The sequence below is a fragment of the Nothobranchius furzeri genome, chromosome 2, assembly GCF_043380555.1.
Source record: "Nothobranchius furzeri strain GRZ-AD chromosome 2, NfurGRZ-RIMD1, whole genome shotgun sequence".
NCBI classification, from domain to species: Eukaryota; Metazoa; Chordata; class Actinopteri; order Cyprinodontiformes; family Nothobranchiidae; genus Nothobranchius; species Nothobranchius furzeri.
Genome location: NC_091742.1, coordinates 51,594,446 through 51,615,781, shown reverse-complemented (window position 1 = coordinate 51,615,781; position 21,336 = coordinate 51,594,446). Strand labels below are relative to the sequence as shown.

At 44.6% G+C, this 21,336-nt stretch overlaps 1 protein-coding gene across 3 annotated transcripts; it reads right to left on the bottom strand.

Annotated features, from left to right (window-relative positions):
- Positions 1–8,526: 8,526 nt before the first annotated feature.
- On the bottom strand, positions 8,527–20,277 carry LOC107373392 (zinc finger protein 678). 3 transcript variants are annotated; one of them, XM_054736117.2, is made up of 3 exons: positions 19,837–20,277; positions 19,625–19,721; positions 8,527–10,498 (listed from the first exon to the last, which is right to left on the bottom strand). In XM_054736117.2, exons 2-3 carry the CDS (start codon positions 19,647–19,649, stop codon positions 8,727–8,729), a joined length of 1,797 nt encoding a protein of 598 aa, XP_054592092.1. In that variant the 5' UTR covers positions 19,650–19,721; positions 19,837–20,277; the 3' UTR covers positions 8,527–8,726. The 3 variants fall into 3 exon arrangements, with proteins under 3 accessions (XP_054592092.1, XP_054592093.1, XP_070402459.1); XM_054736118.2 differs by having other exon boundaries at positions 20,039–20,277; XM_070546358.1 differs by lacking the exons at positions 19,625–19,721; positions 19,837–20,277 and adding an exon at positions 16,813–18,650.
- Positions 20,278–21,336: the final 1,059 nt, after the last annotated feature.

Below are 21,336 nucleotides of genomic sequence, written 5' to 3'. Positions count from 1 at the left end.
CTTCCACCGTCCGACTATAGCCTCAGTTGACGTCAGCAGCTCCCCATCCCCACTGTAAACAGTGTGAGCGAGTCGCTGCCTTCCTCTCCTGAGGCGCCGGACAGTTTGCCAGAACCTCTTTGGAGCCGATAGATAGTCTTTCTCCATGGCCTCACCAAACTCCTCCCACGCCCGAGATTTTGCCTCGGCAACTGCCACTGCTGCACCCCGCTTGGCTATCCAGTACCTGTCTGCTGCCTCCGGAGACCCACAGACCAGCCACGCCCTGTAGGCCTCCTTCTTCAGCCTGACGGCTCCCCGAACCTCTGGTGTCCACCAGCGGGTACGGGGGTTGCCACCACGACTGGCACCGGCCACCTTACGACCACAGCTAGCAACAGCCGCCTCGACAATCGCAGAGTGGAACAAGGCCCACTCGGACTCAATGTCCCCCACTGCTCTCGGGATGTGGTCAAAGCTCTGCCGGAGGTGGGAGTTGAAGACCGTCTTGACAGGTTCTTCTGCCAGGCGTTCCCAGCAGACCCTCACTATGCGTTTGGGTCTGCCAGGTCTACGCGGCATGTTCCCTTGCCATCTGATCCAACTCACCACCAGGTGGTGATCAGTTGACAGCTCCGCCCCTCTCTTCACTCGGGTGTCCAAAACATACGGCCGCAGGTCAGATGATACGACTACAAAATCTATCATCGACCTGTGACCTAGGCTGCCCTGGTACCAAGTGTACCGGTGGGCATCCTTATGTTCGAACATGGTGTTCGTTATGGCCAAACTGCGGCTTGCACAGAAGTCCAATAACAAAACACCGCTCGAGTTCAGATTAGGTGGGCCGTTCCTCCCAATCACACCCCTCCAGGTCAAGCTGTCATTGCCCACGTGAGCATTGAAGTCCCCCAGCAGGACAATGGAGTCCCCTGATGGAGCACTATCTAGCACTCGTCCCAGGGACTCCAAAAAGGGTGGGTACTCTGAACTGATATTTGGCCCATAAGCACAAACAACAGTCAGGACCCGTTCCCCGACCCGAAGGCGCAAGGAAGCTACCCTCTTGTCCCCCGGGGTAAACCCCAACACACAGGCAGAGAGTCTCGGGGCTAACAAAAAGCCAACCCCAGCCCTCCGCCTCTCACCCGGAGCAACTCCAGCAAAGTAGAGTGTCCAACCCCTCTCCAGGTATCGGGTTCCAGAGCCAATGCAATGTGTCGAGGTGAGTCCGACTATATCTAGCCGGTACCGCTCACCCTCTGCCACAAGCTCCGGCTCCTTCCCCGCCAGCGAGGTGATGTTCCATGTCCCAAAAACTAGTTTTCTTGTCCGGGGATTGGACCGCCAAGGCTCCCGCCTTGGTCTGCCACCCGATTCGCATTGCACCGGACCCTTCATGTTCCTCCTGCGGGTGGTGGGTCCACAGTTGGACGAGCCCATGTATCCGGTTCGGGCTGGGCCCGGCCGGGCCCCATGGGCGAAAGCCCGGCCACCAGGCGCTCGCTCACGGGCCCCAACCCCAGGCCTGGCTCCAGGGTGGGACCCCGGTAACCCTCCGGGCCGGGTACTCCGACTCTTCGTTTTAACCGCCATGAAAGATCCTTCGAACCATATATTTTATTCATAATGCTGAACTCCTCTTTGAGCACATCCCTTGAAGGATCATAGGTATTAGCAACACCTGTGAAATTGTATTTGCAGGAAAGAAGTGTGTCCCGTTTATTTTGTGTTCAGTTTTTGATGTCTTGTCCATGCGTAGTTCAGGGACGCTCATAGCTGCTAGCCAAAACTCTGGAGTTAAAAGTTTTCTGGCTTTACTAAAATACCTGTCTGTGCTTATTTGATTGATGGTGGTTTTACTTTCTATTAGACTCCAAATGTAATCATTTGGCACGTTTCTAATTCATAATTTGTAAGAATGTAATCGGTGATATTAGCATTAGCATTCCTATGGGTTTTTCCATGTATATTAGCATTGCGCTAACCACTCGCTGCCAAATTGCAGCCTTTGCGATTAGAAAATCTCCTGTTGTCACATCGCAATTTAACTGCACATGCAGTTCATCGTTCAGCCCTAATATACATGCAGCTTTATGCTAAAAGTGTATTTTCAAAGAGGTAATGATGGATTTCTTTGTAAAAGTTGTCCATCTTTCCAACAGAAAAATTTGCCTTGACCAACGTAACGTGATAACAACGTAACGTGATTACGTAATTCCGTAAGGTTCGTGTTCAGCCGATCAACTACATTGACGTCATTGGCAGTCGACGGACCCCGAGCCGATCTTGCACCCGAGCAGATCTTGTACCGACGCCGGCATGCAACAGTTCAAATCAAAACAGCGCCATCTTGACAGGCAGAAGCCTGCAGATGGACTATTTGTTATTGTCAGAAAACTCAAACGGGAAATATGGTAGATTTCTGTTGTGCCCCAGGATGCAGAACAGACGTGGACGACATAAGGGATGAGCTGTCTACAGGATTCCCCAAGATCCGGAGCGCCGCAAATGTTGGATCATTGTAATAAACGCGTTAGTGACCGGGCTAAGATGAAGCTGTGGGATCCCGAGAATAAAGGTTTTCGCTTATGCAGCGACCACTTCATATCAGATACTTAAACCACCGTTTCCTCAACTGTATATGGTGTTTATTTTAAATGCTTTTATTACAATTCTTCCTAAACTTATTTTGGCGTGGCTTTTTCTGTCTTATTACTCATAGCAACAAGTAAACGTCACATAAAACGTTGCCTCGTGAGTTCTGCATGCTGCCGTTTACGTGTTTTATGATCACAGCAATTAACCGGCTAAGCTGTATTTAATTTTTAAGCAATGGTTGATCAATTGTCAGATCACACATAAAAAGCACTTTGGATTAATTATCCGTCTCACCGAGACAGATCTCAGACAGATCCTGAGACGCTCCTGCCTGACATATTTATTTTATTCATGGAATCAGACTAGTGATTTCACTTGGCGTTCAGTTTATACATTCAAACAGCACAACACTCTATTTAAACTACTTACATGTAAATCTGTTATTTGTCCATCCATCCATTTTCATTCGCTTATCCGGAGTCGGGTTACGGGGGCAGTAGCGTCGAGAGGCCTAGACTTCCCTCTCCCCAGCCACTTGGGCCAGCTCCTCCGGGGGAATCCCAAGGGGTTCCCCGGCCAGGTCCGGTAAGAAGTCCGCTCTGACAGCTTCTGGCGTTTTTAAAAAGTATCCCAGGGGCACGGTAAGGGTCGGAGATGTTTAGTCTATTTAATTTCTGACCATATAAAACGATTTCTTCGGTTTTAAAGTGTGAAGTAAACTCAGACGAAGTAAAATCAAAGCATTTCCGTTCATTTTGTTTACATTTGTTGCCTGCCAACATGGCGTCTACTCTCTGAGTCACGTGACGTCCGGAGCTCTATAGGACCCGATTTTCAATCACGTGACCGGATCTGAGAATCCCTAACCAATGCCATTTTGTATTTAATCCTCCTTTTTATCAGAAAAACACTCCAAATTTTCTTCTTTTTGTTTAATTGACAACCATCACAGCCCAAGCCACACAGTTTACAGTTTGTAAATGCCAGCTTTAAACACAGAACAGGAGCCTGTTAATAAGAGACAGCAAAAGTTTACCTGCTTAACGCACTCATATTCCAATCAGAATTGACAAAGCTCCTTGGATGAAAAGCGAAACTTCTTTAAGAAGAAAATATCATTTCTATAGCGCCACTCAAGATAAAAATCACAAGGCGCTTCACAAAAACAAAAAATGTAAACATATAAGAGAATTTAGAAAATGGTTAAAAATATATTTAAAATGAGCAAAAAATAGACAATTGTGATTAAAAAATGTAAAGAAAGAGAGAGAGAGTGAACAGGAAAGAGGGAAATCAGTGGATCCTGAGGAAGCTGGAATAGGAGGGGAGAGCAGAATAGAGAGAGAGTGGTGAAGAAGGTCATACAAAAGCCAGCTTGAACAAGTGAGTCTTCAGCTGTTTTTTAAAGGAGTCCACTGATCTCAGGCTCAGGGGGAGAGAGCTTTAAGAAATCAAAGGAGTCCAGTTGCCTTCATTTGAACCCTTTGGGATTACCATGACCTGGATGACTGAGAACCTTCACCAGCATAATAACGAGACACCGTCTCCATTTCCGGGATGTGTGAAAAGTAATAGAAATGTGGGACTGCCCTAGCCTAGTGAACTAGACCAAATTCTTGCTTTGCAAAGAATGGTCTAGGCATGCTCCATTGGAACCTCAGCAGCTCCTACCAGGACTCTGGCTAGCCAATCACAGCTCTCTAGAGGGGTTTCAAACACATAAAGAGCTGTGATTGGTCCATAATGGTGGGCCAATCATAGTGCTCTATCTGCTTAGTGAACAAATCACAGAGCTTTATCCGCTTTGTGGGCCAATCAGGGCACTCTATATGCCTGGTGGGTGGGATGATGCAACAGAGTGAAACAAGAGTATGTCACATTCATTGTCCAATGGAATGCGGAGATCATTTGAAAGACAACGGTAGAACCCGCCCCACAACCGAGAGCCATCAATGGAGCGTGGCCAGACTAAATAATACATTTATTTAGTCTGGCTTGCCAGGCTAGGACTGCCCCACACAAAGTAGAACATTTGAGCTAGTTTTCCAAGGGAACTACTCAGAGTAACTTGGCCTTCGCCTCGGTCAGTGCGCCCCAGGGCAGCTGTTGCTACATCGTAGCTCATCACCATCAGTGTGCGAATGTGTGTGTGTGAATGGATGAATGATACACTGTAGTGTAAAGCGCTTTGGAGTCCTTACTCTGAGAGTCGCTATACAAGTGCAGGTCATTTATCATTAGTGCAGCTCAGCCCGACCACATGTTTCGAGAGCACGATTTGGTATTTTTCCTCTACTTTTTCTTAATTTTTACTCTCTGCTCCATTGAGGGAGCAGGGTTTTCTGCCTGCTGCTTCACTGCCTGCCGCCATTTCCTGGTTCAGTCAGACTATATAAAGCCATGAAACTGAGCAGAATGTCCAGCAACACCACCACTTTTGTGACGAGTTGTGTTTCTGTGGACTATACAGGTTACCTTACACTGTTTACTGATCACCTCATGCCATTTTTGTGTGTAGTAAAGATACACTCCCCTCTTCCTCCCCCCACAGAGTAGGCAGAAACACAACTACACTCGGATGAACTGAATGAACCCATGCTGTACAGAGCTGTTTTAGGCTGAGTAGTTAGTGCCCTTGGTAAAACCAGCTTTGAACAACCTACTTGGGGCCAATCCTGCAACCACAGGCAAAAAAACTGAAGATATCTGTGATTATTATGGATGCACCAAAATGAAAATTCTTGGCCGAAACTGAAAATGAGGAAACCAAAACACAGTAAGAAATGACGTCAGTAATTAGAACCATAGCATTAAAAGGACTGTAAAATTAGCCCTTTGAGTGCCAAAGTCGCAATGTTGCGTTTAATGAGCCAAATATAATCCCATAAAGTTAATACATTTTGGGAGTTAATAATTGAGTTTTTCAGACGAAAAGCAAAAATGCACTTTTGGGTAATTTTCGGCTGAAAATTTTTGGCGGCTGAGTTTTCGGTGCATTCCTAGTGATTATATATTTACACACCTCATAACATACAAATTACTGGTGAAAGACAACTATTTCTACACTGCACAAACTATTTAACAGCAGAGTGTACATGCCAAGCTAAACTTTCTCTCTGCCACCACACTCAAAAGGGAAACCCAAGGACAGCAGCTTGGGCTTCAGCTCACCATGTAAAAATGAGTGACACAATACTGCACCACCTCTTAATAGAAACAGGGATTTAGTGAAACCTTTACAGCTTGGGGGCTACATGTGTCTCGTTTGCCAGAAAAAGTGGCTCATGAGCTGGATGTGCTCCACATAAACGTGAAGTTGTAGACGCACAAATGGGTACTGGTGAGCATAACAGCGTCACCACCATGTTAGATGGGTCCTTCTCTACTGAAACACATATGGGGAGTGCAGAATTATTAGGCAAATGAGTATTTTGTCCACATCATCCTCTTCATGCATGTTGTCTTACTCCAAGCTGTATAGGCTCGAAAGCCTACTACCAATTAAGCATAATAGGTGATGTGCATCTCTGTAATGAGAAGGGGTGTGGTCTAATGACATCAACACCCTATATCAGGTGTGCAGAATTATTAGGCAACTTCCTTTCCTTTGGCAAAATGGGTTAAAAGAAGGACTTGACAGGCTCAGAAAAGTCAAAAATAGTGGGATATCTTGCAGAGGGATGCAGCAGTCTTAAAATTGCAAAGCTCCTGAAGCGTGATCATCAAACAATCAAGCGTTTCATTCAAAATAGTCAACAGGGTCGCAAGAAGCGTGTGGACAAACCAAGGCGCAAAATAACTGCCCATGAACTGAGAAAAGTCAAGCGTGCAGCTGCCAAGATGCCACTTGCCACCAGTTTGGCCATATTTCAGAGCTGCTACATCACTGGAGTGCCCAAAAGCACAAGGTGTGCAATACTCAGAGACATGGCCAAGGTAAGAAAGGCTGAAAGACGACCACCACTGAACAAGACACACAAGCTGAAACGTCAAGACTGGGCCAAGAAATATCTCAAGACTGATTTTTCTAAGGTTTTATGGACTGATGAAATGAGAGTGAGTCTTGATGGGCCTGATGGATGGGCCCGTGGCTGGATTGGTAAAGGGCAGAGAGCTCCAGTCCGACTCAGACGCCAGCAAGGTGGAGGTGGAGTACTGGTTTGGGCTGGTATCATCAAAGATGAGCTTGTGGGGCCTTTTCGGGTTGAGGATGGAGTCAAGCTCAACTCCCAGTCCTAGTGCCAGTTTCTGGAAGACACCTTCTTCAAGCAGTGGTACAGGAAGAAGTCTGCATCCTTCAAGAAAAACATGATTTTCATGCAGGACAACGCTCCATCACACGCGTCCAAGTACTCCACAGCGTGGCTGGCAAGAAAGGGTATAAAAGAAGAAAAACTAATGACATGGCCTCCTTGTTCAACTGATCTGAACCCCATTGAGGACCTGTGGTCCATCATCAAATGTGAGATTTACAAGGAGGGAAAACGGTACACCTCTCTGAACAGTGTCTGGGAGGCTGTGGTTGCTGCTGCACGCAATGTTGATGGTGAACAGATCAAAACACTGACAGAATCCATGGATGGCAGGCTTTTGAGTGTCCTTGCAAAGAAAGGTGGCTATACTGGTCGCTGATTTGTTTTTGTATTGTTTTTGAATGTCAGAAATTTATATTTGGGAATGTGGAGATGTTATATTGGTTTCACTGGTAAAAATAAATAATTGAAATGGGTAAATATTTGTTTTTTGTTAAGTTGCCTAATAATTATGCACAGTAATAGTCACCTGCACACACAGATATCCCCCTAAAATAGCTAAAACTAAAAACAAACTATAAACTACTTCCAAAAACATTCAGCTTTGATATTGAGTTTTTTGGGTTCATTGAGAACATGGTTGTTGTTCAATAATAAAATTATTCCTCAAATACAACTTGCCTAATAATTCTGCACTCCCTGTATACAGTTAATAGGGCTTCCACACTAACATCAGCTCTGCTCCTCTCCACTCCGCCAAGCCCGCCCCAGCCTGGCTGGGATGATTACCCATTTCCTTAGGAATGTGGACGTGATTGAGCATATGGGGGGTCTCCAAAATTGACTCTAAGATATCAGTTATGTTATCAACGCATCTCCGAGCAAGTGGGTGAGGCATGGAGAAGTGCGCGGGGGTGGGGGCGATCCTTACGCCCCACAAAAATAACACATGGTCATGAGTAAACAGTGTGAGGTGATCAGTTAGTGTGAAGGGATGAGAGTCTGTCTTTGCACAACTGAAGCTCAGAGAGAGTGAGAAAAACGCTGTGTGTGTGTATTTACAGTAGAGGAAGGGAAATTATTTGTGTGTGTGTGTGGGCTCACAGCAGAGGGAGACACTGTGTCTGTGCGTGTGTGTGTGTGCGTGCGTGCGTGCTCTTCAGACAGACAGCTTCAGTCAGAGGCGTTCTCTCCTCAGTAACCAGCATGATAATGAATCGCATATGTGGAAAGCCCAAGCAGACTGATTTTGTCCACCAATCGGAGGCTCCTCCCTAATGGTAGAAGTGAGTTTGAGCCGACCAGTCAGCAGTCGGTGTGTTGGACCTGTTCGACTCCAAGCAGACCACCTTGCAAAAAGGGTCTAAAAGGGGAAATCTCTGGCTATCCAAATGAGAATGCTCCATACCCAGTACAGGTGGAGTAGAGTCGTTGCTAGTGTGAATGCCCCATAAGCAGAGAGTGAGTAACTCTGCCCGATTTTGTGTGGCCCACGGTTGCAACTACTGAACTACTGAAAACAGATCACATGGGATTACTATTGACTTTTCTAGCCTTCCTATTAGGATTTTAATTTGTAATTTAATTTTGTTGATTTTATTTAATTATATTTTAATTATCATGCCATATCATGTGCCTGCTTTTGTTAAAAAGCTTGATAAAATTAGTTTTTTAGTTAGGTATTTCAGTAGAAATAAATGCCCTGGGCGTGAATAGGGAGCCATTCAAGATGGTGGCCATGCCGCTACGCTAGCTCCAATAGACAGTGTCTCCATGTCACGTCTACGTATGTCTGTGGCACTTCCTGTTCTAGGGTAAATGACGGCCACCTGGGGCACATGACTAATATCTAGGATGTAAAAACTACAAGGATCTCTTCAGGTACTGTTGTAGTTAAATTAGTTCTTTGCGACTTGTGTGGACTTTCATGTGTTTGTTGAAATGTGTCTTTCGGCCAAATTTCTGTCCACAGAGCTCACAGGTATAAGGTGTCTGTCCCGTGTGGACTCTTGTGTGAATGTTTAAACTTGACTTATGCCTAAATCCTTGTCCACAGAACTCACAAGCAAAGGGCTTCTGTCCTGTGTGAACTATCATGTGAATGTTTAAATTTGTCTTTTGGCTAAATCTTTGTCCACAGAGCTCACAGGCAAAAGTCTTCTGTCCCGTGTGAACTCTTATATGACTGTTTAAATTCGTCTTTTGGCTAAATTTCTGTCCACAGTACTCACAAGCAAAAGGCTTCTGTCCTGTGTGAACTCTCATGTGAATGGTTAAAGTTGTCTTTTGGTTAAATTTTTGTCCACATAGCTCACAGGTAAAAGGCTTCTGTCCAGTATGGACTCTTGTGTGACTGTCTAAAGTAGTTTTTTGTCTAAATCGTTGTCCACAGAACTCACAAACAAAAGGCCTCTGTCCTGTGTGGATTGTCATGTGACTGTTTAAATTTGTCTTTTGGTTAAATGTTTGTCCACAGAGATCACAGGTGAAAGGCTTCTGTCCTGTGTGGACTCTCATGTGAATGTTTAAAGATGCCTTTTGGTTAAATCCTTGTCCACAGAGCTCACAGGTAAAAGCCTTCTGTCCTGTGTGGACTGTCATGTGACCGTTTAAAGTTGCCTTTTGGTTAAATCCTTGTCCACAGAACTCACAAACAAAAGGCTTCTGTCCTGTGTGGTCACTCATGTGTATGTTTAAAGTTTGCTTGTGGCTAAATCTCTGTTCACAAAACTCACAGGCAAAAGGCTTCTGTCCTGTGTGGACTCTCATATGACTGTTAACTTGTGCCTTTTGGTTAAATCTTCGCCCACAGTGCTCACAAACAAAAGGTTTCAGTCCTGTGTGAATTCTAATGTGAGTTTTTAAATTAGATTTTGAACTAAATCTTTTTCCACAGTGTTCACAAGCAAAACGTTTCAGGGCAGAATGGACTTCCATGTGAGTGTTTAAATTAGATTTTGAACTAAATCCTTTTCCACAATCATCACAACTAAAGGGTTTTAGTTCTGTCTGGACTTCCCTGCATGAGTCTCCACTTTGACTCACTGTAACACATTCCTTATTACCCAAACAGCCCGAAGGCCGCACTGCTGAATGACTTGTCATTCTCAAATGTTTCTGAAAAGACCACCTGTGGAGAAATTGTTCACCACACTCAGGGCAGCTGAAGGATTTGTTGACTGTCTTAACATCTGACTCATAAGACCTGCTCTTTTTCCAATCATTGTCTCCATCTCCAGTTTTGGACCCAGAGTCTGACAGCACAGAGTCTAGATTCACATCATCCTTCTCTTCATCATCTCCACTAACTTCAGTCTCAGAAGAATCGGATGTCTGTTCATGAGGGTTCAGATCTGGGCTCATGCTAGTTTCAGTTTCTGCTGTCATCTGGTCAGCTGAGCTGTTCGTTTGAGCAGATCTGTCTTCTATTTGTTGCTGTGAGAACAGGGGTTTCTCTTCATCATCCTCACTCTTTACAGAAACTCCAGTGAATGGAAATCTAGCAGCATCACTGTCTTTCTCCAAATGAAGGTGGTCTCCCTTCAGACTGGTCCAGTGTTCCTCCTGTTTCTCCTTAGTGTGGTAGTGCTCTGGGTCCTGCTGGTCCACACCAGCACTCTGTTCTTTAGGATCTTCTTCTTTAACCGGTACCACCTGTTGAGCATCTGTAGGAAACACAAACACAATATGTGAATTACCGACTGCAGCAATTCACACACAAGCCACATAACGTATTTTCCGGACTATAAGCCGCTACTTTTCCCCACGCTTTGAACCATGCGGCTTATAATGAGGTGCGGCTTTAGTCAACCAGAAAGGACGGATGCTGGAAAGTCTAATGAAGGAATGGTTAAAGGAGTGCTATGGAAAGCGCCCAGGAGGATTTTTTCACCGTAAAACGGCGCTGCTTGTTTTCCCAGCTTCACCCCGGGATGATGACAGCAACACGGAGCACGACACTGACATCGCCACAGAAAAGGTATGTGACAAAGCTCTTCTGAGGCTGTTCAACTCTGACACTGAAGAAGATGACTTCAGTGGTTTCAGTGCGCAGGAGGAGGATGAATAAACTAATCAATAACTTTTCTGTTTTGTTTGATACTGATCAGTTCAGTTACATTCAGTTAAACTATGTTTTCTATTCAGTAGATATCTGCGGCTTTTAGCCCGGTGCAGCTTATATTGAGGTGCTCTCTCTAGTCCAGAAATTACGGTATATAAAAGTTGTATTTTTGCTTTAAAGCTGCAATCCAAAGTTTTCCTCCTTTCAGGAATTATGTATGTTTTTTTTCTTTTTTAGAAATCCATAAAAGCGATAGTCTTATGTACTGTGATATAATGTACGTAATATGCCTTTTTAGATTTTGCTAAGCTCATGGCCTGTCCCGTAGTACCCCGTGTAATTTGAACCGAGTGCTGTACAGCCGTCAATCAGAGTGTGCGCAAGCATTTGTGGACGTACCTAGACAGATGCAGAGTTGGTGAAGTTTTACTGCTGGTGATGATGAGCTACAATGTAGCCCCAGCTGGCCTGGGGCGCACTGACAAAAGCAAGGCTGCCAAACACGGGCATCACAAGGTCCCTCCGACAACCACCAGCACGCAAGGTGGGTTAAGTGTCTTGCCCAAAGACACAGCAGCAGCATTCCCTGCTGGGAGCCAGAATTGAACCTACAACCCCCCGATTGTTGGACAACCCGCTCTACCTCCTGAGCTACTGCTGCCCACATATGGGTGACAATAATAGTAAAACAATGTTTTGAAACAGTTCGACACCGCAGTCATCAAGTCCATCTTCACCTCTTCAATCACTGTGTGGTATGCTGGAGCTACTGTTAGGTATTTTTATTAAATGTTCATTTTGCTTGGTTTGTGAATCTTCCTTTGTGTGGGGGGTGATGAGACTCTGTACCTCTGTAACCTGAGAAGGCCCCGCCTTCTCCATCCTTTGCTAAATAAAACCCCTGGGAAACCGAGGGCATGCGTGAGTGACGTGGGGTTAGCCTCGGAGGGGGTTTCCTCTGAGTTAACTCTCCATTATTTTGGGGACTCAGGGTAAAATGTCTCCCTTTCTGTCATGCCTGTTTATTTCAGGTTCCAGGGTTATGGAGATTAAATATTACCCCACATTTAATTACCTAACATTTTGGTGGAGGATGCAGGTATGCAGAGCTGGTGAGCTGAGGCTTGAGCAGAGTGGGGGCTGGTTGGTTCCATGGAGGGGATTTCTGCGTCTCGCATGTCGATTCCCACTCATGGACATTACGAATAATCAATCTACTCTCTCTCTCTCTCTCTGTGTCGTCCTTTAAGGTAATAGGGGATGAATGAAAAATTACCTATGAGCTACCACCAGGGACAAGAAGAAGCTGCAGAATGTTGTACGCTCTGCTGAGATGGTCATTGGCTGCAATCTCCCCTCCATACAGGACATGTACAACTCAACAGGACATTGAGGCGCGCAGGCTGGATCACAGCTGATCTGTGTGACATCTTTATGACTCGTTCCCATCTGGCAGGAGGCTCAGATCCATTCGGACCAGAACCTCTCATCACAAAAACTGTTTCTTCCCCTCTGCAGTTGGACTCATGAATGACAATCCAAGGGCTGCCCACTTCGCTTGCTTGCAGTCACATGACCCTGTGTTGTCTTTGTACCTGGAATGTTCCACTTTGATCAATACTATGGTCGTTTCTTCCTACGCGCAACCTATGCAGTTGCATAGGGCCCCCAAGCCACTAAAGCCTGGTTTATGCTTCTCCATCAGCTCCGCAAGGGACAGACACGCACGGATTGACGGAAGCGTTTTGCTCTCACACTTCTCCGTCTCCTGGAGAGTGTTGCAAAGCAATTGCCCGGCAGGACAACAGAGGGCGTAGCGCTGTTCTGTGGTATCCTGTCATGTATCGGTCCAAGATCGTGTGTTTATATTGTGTTTTTTGTGTATATAAGAGACTTTTAACACGGACATATTTGTTTCTCATTCTCCCACCTCTTCATGCGCTCCCCACCTCTAAACCCACGTTTCCTGTCATTTCCGTCCACAAAAAAACGCTTGCTGCGCATCTTTTCACTCCTCCAGTCACGGGAGAATTAAACGTTCATATTTTTAGAGTTTTTTCGCGAGGCATTCTTCAAGCTTCTCCGTGTCTGCCGCTAGTTAAACTCGGCTCTCTTTGCAATGGCAGCGCTGTAAACAACAGCGGCGTCCTGACCAATCACAAGCTTGCATAATCCGTCTCGTTCGACGGATGTTTAAAAAAGTGGGCTTGACTCCGTACATACTTGCGTGCCCTACGCAAGGACGGATAATGGCGTCGCGTGTCTCTGCACTGACGCAGACGGAGAAGCATAAATCAGGCTTAAGGGGCCCCCAAAGCTGCTGTACCCTTCTGCTGCGGTTGTGTCGGAGGCGACACAAATGGCTTTCATACTCTGAACTACCAAAACTCTAGCCTGGCCTGCCAGACCCGTCCTCTGTTTAATTCTGCACACAGAAAGAGTCTGGTTACTCACAGGCAGTGGCACATGAGGGGCGGGACTAGGCAGCTCAAAAATAACCAGTCAGAAAAAAGACAGAAATGCTGACTGTACCGCGCGATGCTGTAGTTTTTTAGCTGCAGTTAAAAAAAAAAAAAAAAAGGTGTCTGGCAACAGCGCAAGCACTTTTCTTTACAAGAAAGGCTTTTAGTGCTTCTACTTGTTTTAAAGACGTGTCCAAGTCATTTAGAACAGAGGAAAGAGCCGCAGCGAACTCTGCTTCAGTCGCCGTGTTTATGACAAACTCGGCGTTGTGGTTTTTTTTTTTTTTTGGGAAGGTTTTTGTAAGGCCAATAAAAGATGTTGCTGGTTGTTTCATTTGTCTGAACTTTTTTTCTAAAGCCAAACTTTTCTGCTTTTGTGTTTACAGTATATTCTTTACAGATTAGTGTATGGTCAATATCAGTTTACTAGTCTTGTGAATTGTATACTTAATGCAAAATATTTTAGTAATTTCTAAATCAATACATTTTGTGTCAAAGGGCCAGCAATTATTCCTGTTAACAGAATATATGAAATGCATATATACACATGTAAATATGCCTAAAAATTACACATCAGCAGCTTTTCACTGTAAAGAAGCAATAAAAAAAATCATAAATAGTAACATAAATATTAACTACTCACTCGTATGAACTTAGACCTACTGTTAGTGCCTGTAATAACAAATGGTTGAAAGTTAAATGTTGCTGTAGGAGGCGTGCTCCCAAAAATGGAGGCCAGTGGGCTTAAGGGTAGGGCTGCAACAAACGATTATTTGGATAATCGATGAATCGGATGGGGTCTCGACACGATTAATCGATTAATCGGATTACATAGGGACATTTTTTAAAACTGCTAGGGAAACATCATTTTTCTCCTTCCTTCACTTACACAACATTATTAGAAAACAGTTCAATAGCAGAAAAACAACATGCCATCACCTAAATTGTCTTATAAGGTGTATAGACAGAGACCCTAAGCTTCACCTATCTGTGACCTAAAATGCTTGGTCCAAGTTAAACAGCTTAAAGAGCAAGTCAACCCCTACCAGAGTCTAACTCCACTCCCACTTCATGTTTGAAAAATGCAACACATGCTGTTGCCTGGCAGACCAAGAGGGCGGAGCCGCTAACAAATACACACACACTCAGGCTCATGACAGCATTGTGATATCATAATGTACCAGTTTACATCATAGCATACTTCTTAGCCAATAGCGGTGGCAGATTTAAATTAGAATACAGTGCAGAGTTTTTACCTGACAACGGCACAACACTGCCAGTTTTAGGCAGAATATTTAAATTTTAACTAAGATGCACTGAAGTGCCAAATTATTGACGACACGTGTCTGCAGCACGATTAGACACTCATTTATTTAGTGTATCAGCAAAAAAAAGTTTATTTGGGGGTGACTTGCTCTTTAAGGGCAATTTTCATCTGTTTTGTTTGATCTCATCTGTAGATATTTATTATAACTGGGGATGTCAAACAACTAATTTTTAAATGTAATTAAACACAGGCTGTGAATTAATCAAAATTAATCACTATTTCCAAAAATGACTGAAAAAATACCAAATAAAACAAAAGTAAATGAATGCCATCCTTCTTGTGATGATGCCCTGGGCAACTGCCATAAAGTCACATCAAGAAATGCTGCTGATCATTCCAATGATCCCAAATAGACTCACATTAGGCCACATGAAAGCAACTGAACCCAAAAATATATTAACCAGTATATAACTGCACTCTCACACAACACGCCTGCAGGACTCCTCGCTCCCTTTTAAAAGTGTTTTCGCTACTGAGGACATTGTGGATGTAAAACCCCATGCTAGTAGTCTGGCCCCGGTGTGATCAACCAGTTTCTGCGGGAATGCGACGGCGGAACCGGTTCGCAGCAGCGCGAGTCCCCCCCCCCCCCCCCCCCCCGACTATCTAATAGCGTCGCGCTTACGATTTTATAGACTTTTTTTACGAGCTTAGGGCATGTCTAGCCTGTGTAATAATCCGGGGCTTGGGTGAATCACTTTTGAAAAGTTTTTAACTTACCCGGACACCGAGCTCTCTCCTTTCTCGCTGATGATTCTGACATGCTTGCGTTTAAGATGCTGCATCATCACTGCAGTACTCCCGTGCCATGCTAAGTCTGACCTACAAACGTTGCAGGTAACGAATGTCTTCGCCTGATTTAACTGAAAATGCTCCCACACTTTAGAAGTTTTTACTTTTTTTGGGTCTCGCTGCTTCTGCCATGTTCCTCTTCCAAACACCTGCCGGCTCTCCGGTCTGCGCGCAACGGCGGGCGGGAGGGGGCTTTCGGAAGAGTTGTGCAACACAACGAATCGATGACGCAATTCGTTGCCAATGCTTTTAGTAATCGATTTTCATCGAATTTATCGATTCGTTGTTGCAGCCCTACTTAAGGGGTTAATTAAAACGATTACCACTAATTACTTTTTCTGATATTTAATTTTATTGCATTTAAAATAAACACTTGCACATACATTACTCACCTGCTAACTTCAGTAAGCATAGGTATGTTGTGCCTATTATCCGGCAACTGATTATTTGTTGGTGGTATCTGTGTTTTATAATCTCAGTGGGGATGGCCATAAAGTGTGTATGCAAGAAACAAAAATAATCTCACTGGGGATGGCCAAAAAAATCCATACATTCATATTTAAACCTGGAGTCCTGCCTGTTTAATTACATTATTACAATTTCTTTATTCATTTTCTTTCAATTGTGTTGTTCGCTGGGAGGGCCACCGTTGTTGAGCTCGGGGGTAGCTCAACAGGGGGGCGTGTTTTGTGGGGGGGGGGGGGGGGGGGGCTACTTCTGCAGCTAGGTATTATAGAGCTCCGGGAGTTGACGTCACTTTTCCCGGCATGCAACAGTTCAAATCGAAACGGCGCCATATTGGCATGCAGAAGCCGGCAGCTGGACTATTTGTTATTGTCAGAAAACTCAATCAAACGGGAAATATGGTAGATTCCTGTTGTGCCCCAGGATGCAGAACAGACGCGGACGACATAAGGAATGAGCCATCTACAGGATTCCCTAAGATCCGGAGCGCCGCAAACGTTGGATCATTGTAATAAAACGCGCTAGTGACCGGGCGAAAATGAAGCTGTGGGATCCCGAGAGTAAAGGTTTTCGCTTATGCAGCGACCACTTCATATCAGGTACTTAAACCAACGTTTCCTCAACTGTGTGTGGTATTTATTTTAAATGCTTTTATTATGATTCTTAGTGGGCTTCCTAAACTTATTTTGGCGTGGCTTTTTCTGTCTTATTACTCATAGCAACAAGTAAACATCACGTAAAACGTTGCCTCGTGAGTTCTGCGTGCTGCCGTTTCCGTGTTTTATGATCACAGCAATTAACCGGCTAAGCTGTATTTAATTTTTAAGCAATGGTTGATCAATTGTCAGATCACACACCGAGACTACTTACGTGTAAATCTGTTATTTGTCCGTCCATCCATCCATTTTCATCCGCGTATCCGGAGTCGGGTTGCGGCGGCAGTAGCGTGACTTCCCTCTCCCCAGCCGCCGGAGCCAGCTCCTCCGGGTAAATCCCAAGGGGTTCCCCGGTCAGGTCCGGTGTTGTGCCGGTAAGAAGCCCCCTCCGACAGCTTCTGGCGTCGGAGCGGGCAGTAGAGTCGAGAGTCCCAGACCTTCTCCCCAGCTCCTCCGGCCGAGGGAATCCCAAGGGGTTCCCCCGGCCAGGTCTGGTGTTGTGCCGGTAAGAAGTCCGCTCCGACATCTTCTGGCGTTTTTAAAAAGTATCCCAGGGGCACGGTAAGGGTCGGAGATGTTTAGTCTATTTAATTTCTGACTATATAAAACGATTTCTTCTGTTTTAAAGTGTGAAGTAAACTCCGACGAAGTAAAATCCAAGCGGATCCCGTTCATGTTCATGGTTACATCCGTGTTTGTTTACCTTTTTTGCATGCCAAAATGGCGTCCACTAACTGAGAGTCACGTGGGGTCCGGAGCTCTATTGAGTCAGCCACCACAGCCAAGTGGTGCTCGCTGCAGAACCACAAAGGCGGAGCTGCACCAGAAGGTGGAGCTGCACCAGAGTCAGCCCCGCCCATTCCAGAATCAGCCCCGCCCATTCTATCAGAGTCAGTCCAATTCCTTCCAGTTGTCAGACTTGATAGCATTCTGGAACCAAAGAGGGTGTTATAGCTAAAAAAATGCAAGATTGAGGACGGAGTTGAGAAGTGAATTGAACAGTTTTTGTAAAGGTTCCATATAATTAAAAATCTAACTTTTGGAACTTTTAATCATGTTATATTGTCATTTCCTCATAAGAAACACGCCAAAGCCATTTTTGGTCTCATTCATGCATTTTCTTCCCATCTCAGCTTCAATTTGGTCTCCTCCCCCGAAGCGGGTCTGGTCTTGGTTCTCAAATCTGGATATTCTGTGAATTTTCTGACAAATAATTTCTGAAAATGACTTCTACTGAGACACCGCCAATAAACCATACATCCCATCTCCAAAGACACACCGAATATCATAATAAAATGTAACGCCACCTAATTTTTATCAGATGTGGTGGTGTAGTGGTGATGGTGTCAGGTTGACATGCAGTTTTGCACAGGTTCGCCTCCCAGCAGTGGAAATTTCCTATAATCTCTTTTCCTCATTTCTAGCTACACTTGCCAGTACTGTTTACAACAATTTACTGGTATACCGTTTAACATATAATGACTAATGTGTTTTTTTATTTATTCATTCGTTTATTTAGCCAGTGTGAGTCCATCTGTGAGCAGAGTTTCAACTAAAATGCTGTTTAGGAACGACCAAATTCAAAAAACTTGTAGAGACATAAATATTTTGCTGAAAATGAACATTACAACTAAAATATGAACAAATTAAATGTTTCAGCTGGCTAAATAGATTGTTGCAAACCTCACCGAGAATCGAACCAGCATCAGCTGAGGGGAAAGCAAAACTCAACTCAGATGATCTTGCCACTGGACTAACAAACCGACATAGTACTGGTACATGCTGTTGTACAGGACTTTTGTTAGAGCGGCTGTGGGCAGATATTCGCTAAGAGAAACCTTTTTATTTAGGGATATATTCAGACTTTGTCATGTAGCAAGTTATATTTATCTTGTTTAATTGGAGCATAGAACATAGCATTAACGACTGTAAACTAGTAACAGCCGTAATTCATGTGGGTCAGGTCAGTTTGCGATAAAGTTGAAAACAAAAACGGAAGTCAGTGGGCTAGGCTGAGTTTGCGTGAATGGGCGGGGTGCAGCTCCGCCTTTGTAGTTCTGCAGCGAGCACCCTCTCCACCACAGTGAAAAGACTCGCTAACACACACACACACACACACACACACACACACACACACACACACACACACACACACACACACACACACACACACACACACACACACACACACACACACACACTCCAAATAATAAAAGCCACAAAGCCAAATGCAAAGTTTAGAGCAGAGCACTGACCCCGAGGTTCCTTGAACAAGCAGATGTTTGAGATTACACGTAACAACTGCTTAAAAACTGTGCAAGCTAGTAGCTAATGCTAGCCGCTATGATCGAGTATGGTGTGCTTCTTCAAAGACTCCTAATAGTTTATGTCCGCAGTTTAATGCATCGATTAGCTTATTTTCAGCTCTACAGAGCACCTCAGCTAAACAAACCAACACGCTGCCTTTACCTTGCTCTGATTGGCTCATCCGTGTCTGTTGTGCAGACAGAAGACGACTATAAAATAGCATGACTCGGCTGTGAAAAAAATGTGTGCCAGTAGACCATCCAGGAATAATGGCACAGGTGATAGAAAGACAGTTCTACGATCTCCGATCGCCATCACTTTATAATGCTTAACAATCTTATATCGTCACATCGTACGGCCCTAAGAGGAGCCCAAGTCTAAATAGTCCAAAGTTGATGCGAAAGCCATTTTAAACGAGCCACTGCCATTTTAGCTGTTTTACTCATTCACAATAACATCCTGCCCATCAAAGTGATCGGACCTGCTGACGCTTCCCTGGAGAGTAGCTAGACCAAGCTGCAGAGCAAAATTCTTTCTGTCACCATCTGTCTGGATTCCTAGGCTGGAAGGAATGTGTTAACTGATTGAATTGTGACAAGAAGAAGTGATGGAGCAAATTTCTGGTTTCAGAACCCACACACACACACACACACACACACACACACACACACACACACACACACACACACACACACACAGAAGTAACTGTGTAGCAGTACCTGACGTCATGTTGTTCAGATCCATATGGAACAGACGTTCGGTTGAGGTTACGATGATCGGTCACAGCTGATCGATTTAGCCGTGTTTTGCTAACAGCTGCAATAGAAAAAAAACAGGAGCTGATTAAGCGGTTTGGTTCTACTGATCTGAGAATAGATCCTGTCAGGAAAAAAATGACGCTTGTTCTCCCCAAACAACGAGTCGAGCTAACCTGTTTTTCAAAGTAAAATTCAGATTCGGGGCTTTTCCGTCGGTGAGTCTGAACAGGACGGACCAGAGCAGCATGGCCGACTAAAATCACCGTGACTGCAAAAGGGAAACTCTTACAATTGATGGCTAAACGAGCGCGTTTCTCAGAGAGGACAGGAACAGCAGCAGATCCAGAGAGCAGGAAGAAAAGCTTTTCTGCTGACCTCACTAATGAGCTCCGATTGTCACGTATATATCTCCTCTGGTTCTGGAAATAACTCACACCAAGTTGTTGAGGAAGAGAATAAAGTTTCCCCGGCCTGGCTAGAATATTCCTACAGCAGCAGCAGTCAGTCGCTTTTACTGACACACTCTCCCAGTGACTGAAGAGAAAACATTTACTGCAAAGCCCCAACAACGAGCTAACGTTGCTAACGGCTTCTTCTTCTACTGCTGCTGCTTTCTTCTTCTTCCTCTGTTAATGGTTTTTAGCGGTTGGCATCCCTTCACTGCCCTTTACCGTCACCTACTGGCCGCGAGTTAGAAACACAAGGAACATCAAAAACAGATCTTTTGCTCCAGACATGGGCGTTTCTAGCCTGTTGTTGGGGGGTGCTGAAGCACCCCTAAATTCACCCATAGTACCCCTAAAGTTTGACATTCCTTTAATTATCCTTTTTTTTTTACTGTTTGTGGTGGTTTTTAACACATTAGTAATATATCAAAACCATACAATAGGACAAAATATTATGTTTTAGAAACAAAACTACAGCAACTCTCCCATCTCAAAAATGGTTTGGGGCTCTGAGGCTCTGAGCCTTTCTGAGTGGCTGACATGCCACCGTTAGGGAGACCAAGTTCCCTGCTTTCTGTGGGACAGTCCTGAATTTAGATTATTTTTCACAGGTCCTGCTAATTGAGACACCGTCCGACATTTTTGACTGTCTCCCATTTTGTCTTTGAATCTCGCATAAACTGAGTGTGAGGCAAAAAAAAAGCAGCTGTCAATCAAGCTAGCAGGCGGGACTTTGACACAGGTGCGGAGCGCGCGCTGCTCATGAACCTCCAAACCAAAAAGGAAACGACAGAGTGGTCCTGGACTCATGGGAGATGAGCACGGTGGAGAAATGCTGTTACAATAAAGACTGGAGACATTTTCTCCTGTGTTAAAGTTGGTCAGCGTTTCTCTGATGGTTCAGCCATTTCTCTGTCACCATGCTGCCCAGGTTCCTCAGTAATCAGACAGGTTGGTGCTAAAGAAGCCCAATAAGAAGATTCTAACACAGACTAGGTGGTTGTGTTGTTTTACAGCCAAACCTTTTTGAAGAACATGAAGGAACAGTTGAAATAATTTAATTAAAGCCTTGATTATTTATTCTGAGGTGTCTGAGAAAAAAACAGTGGTGTATTGAACATTGACCTAATGTTCAATAAACCACATTTAATTTTTCTAGTTTCCTGCTCAGTTGAATTTGTTCTAATATTTATGAGATTTCAATGTCTCTGTCTCTATGGGGTAGTG

Coding starts and splice junctions, on each gene's coding strand:
- LOC107373392 (XM_070546358.1), bottom strand. CDS start 16,843: ATGGATGGACGGACAAATAACAGATTTACAC. Junction 10,499..16,812: donor GACAAATAACAGATTTACAC/GTAAGTAGTCTC, acceptor TGTTTCCTACAG/ATGCTCAACAGGTGGTACCG.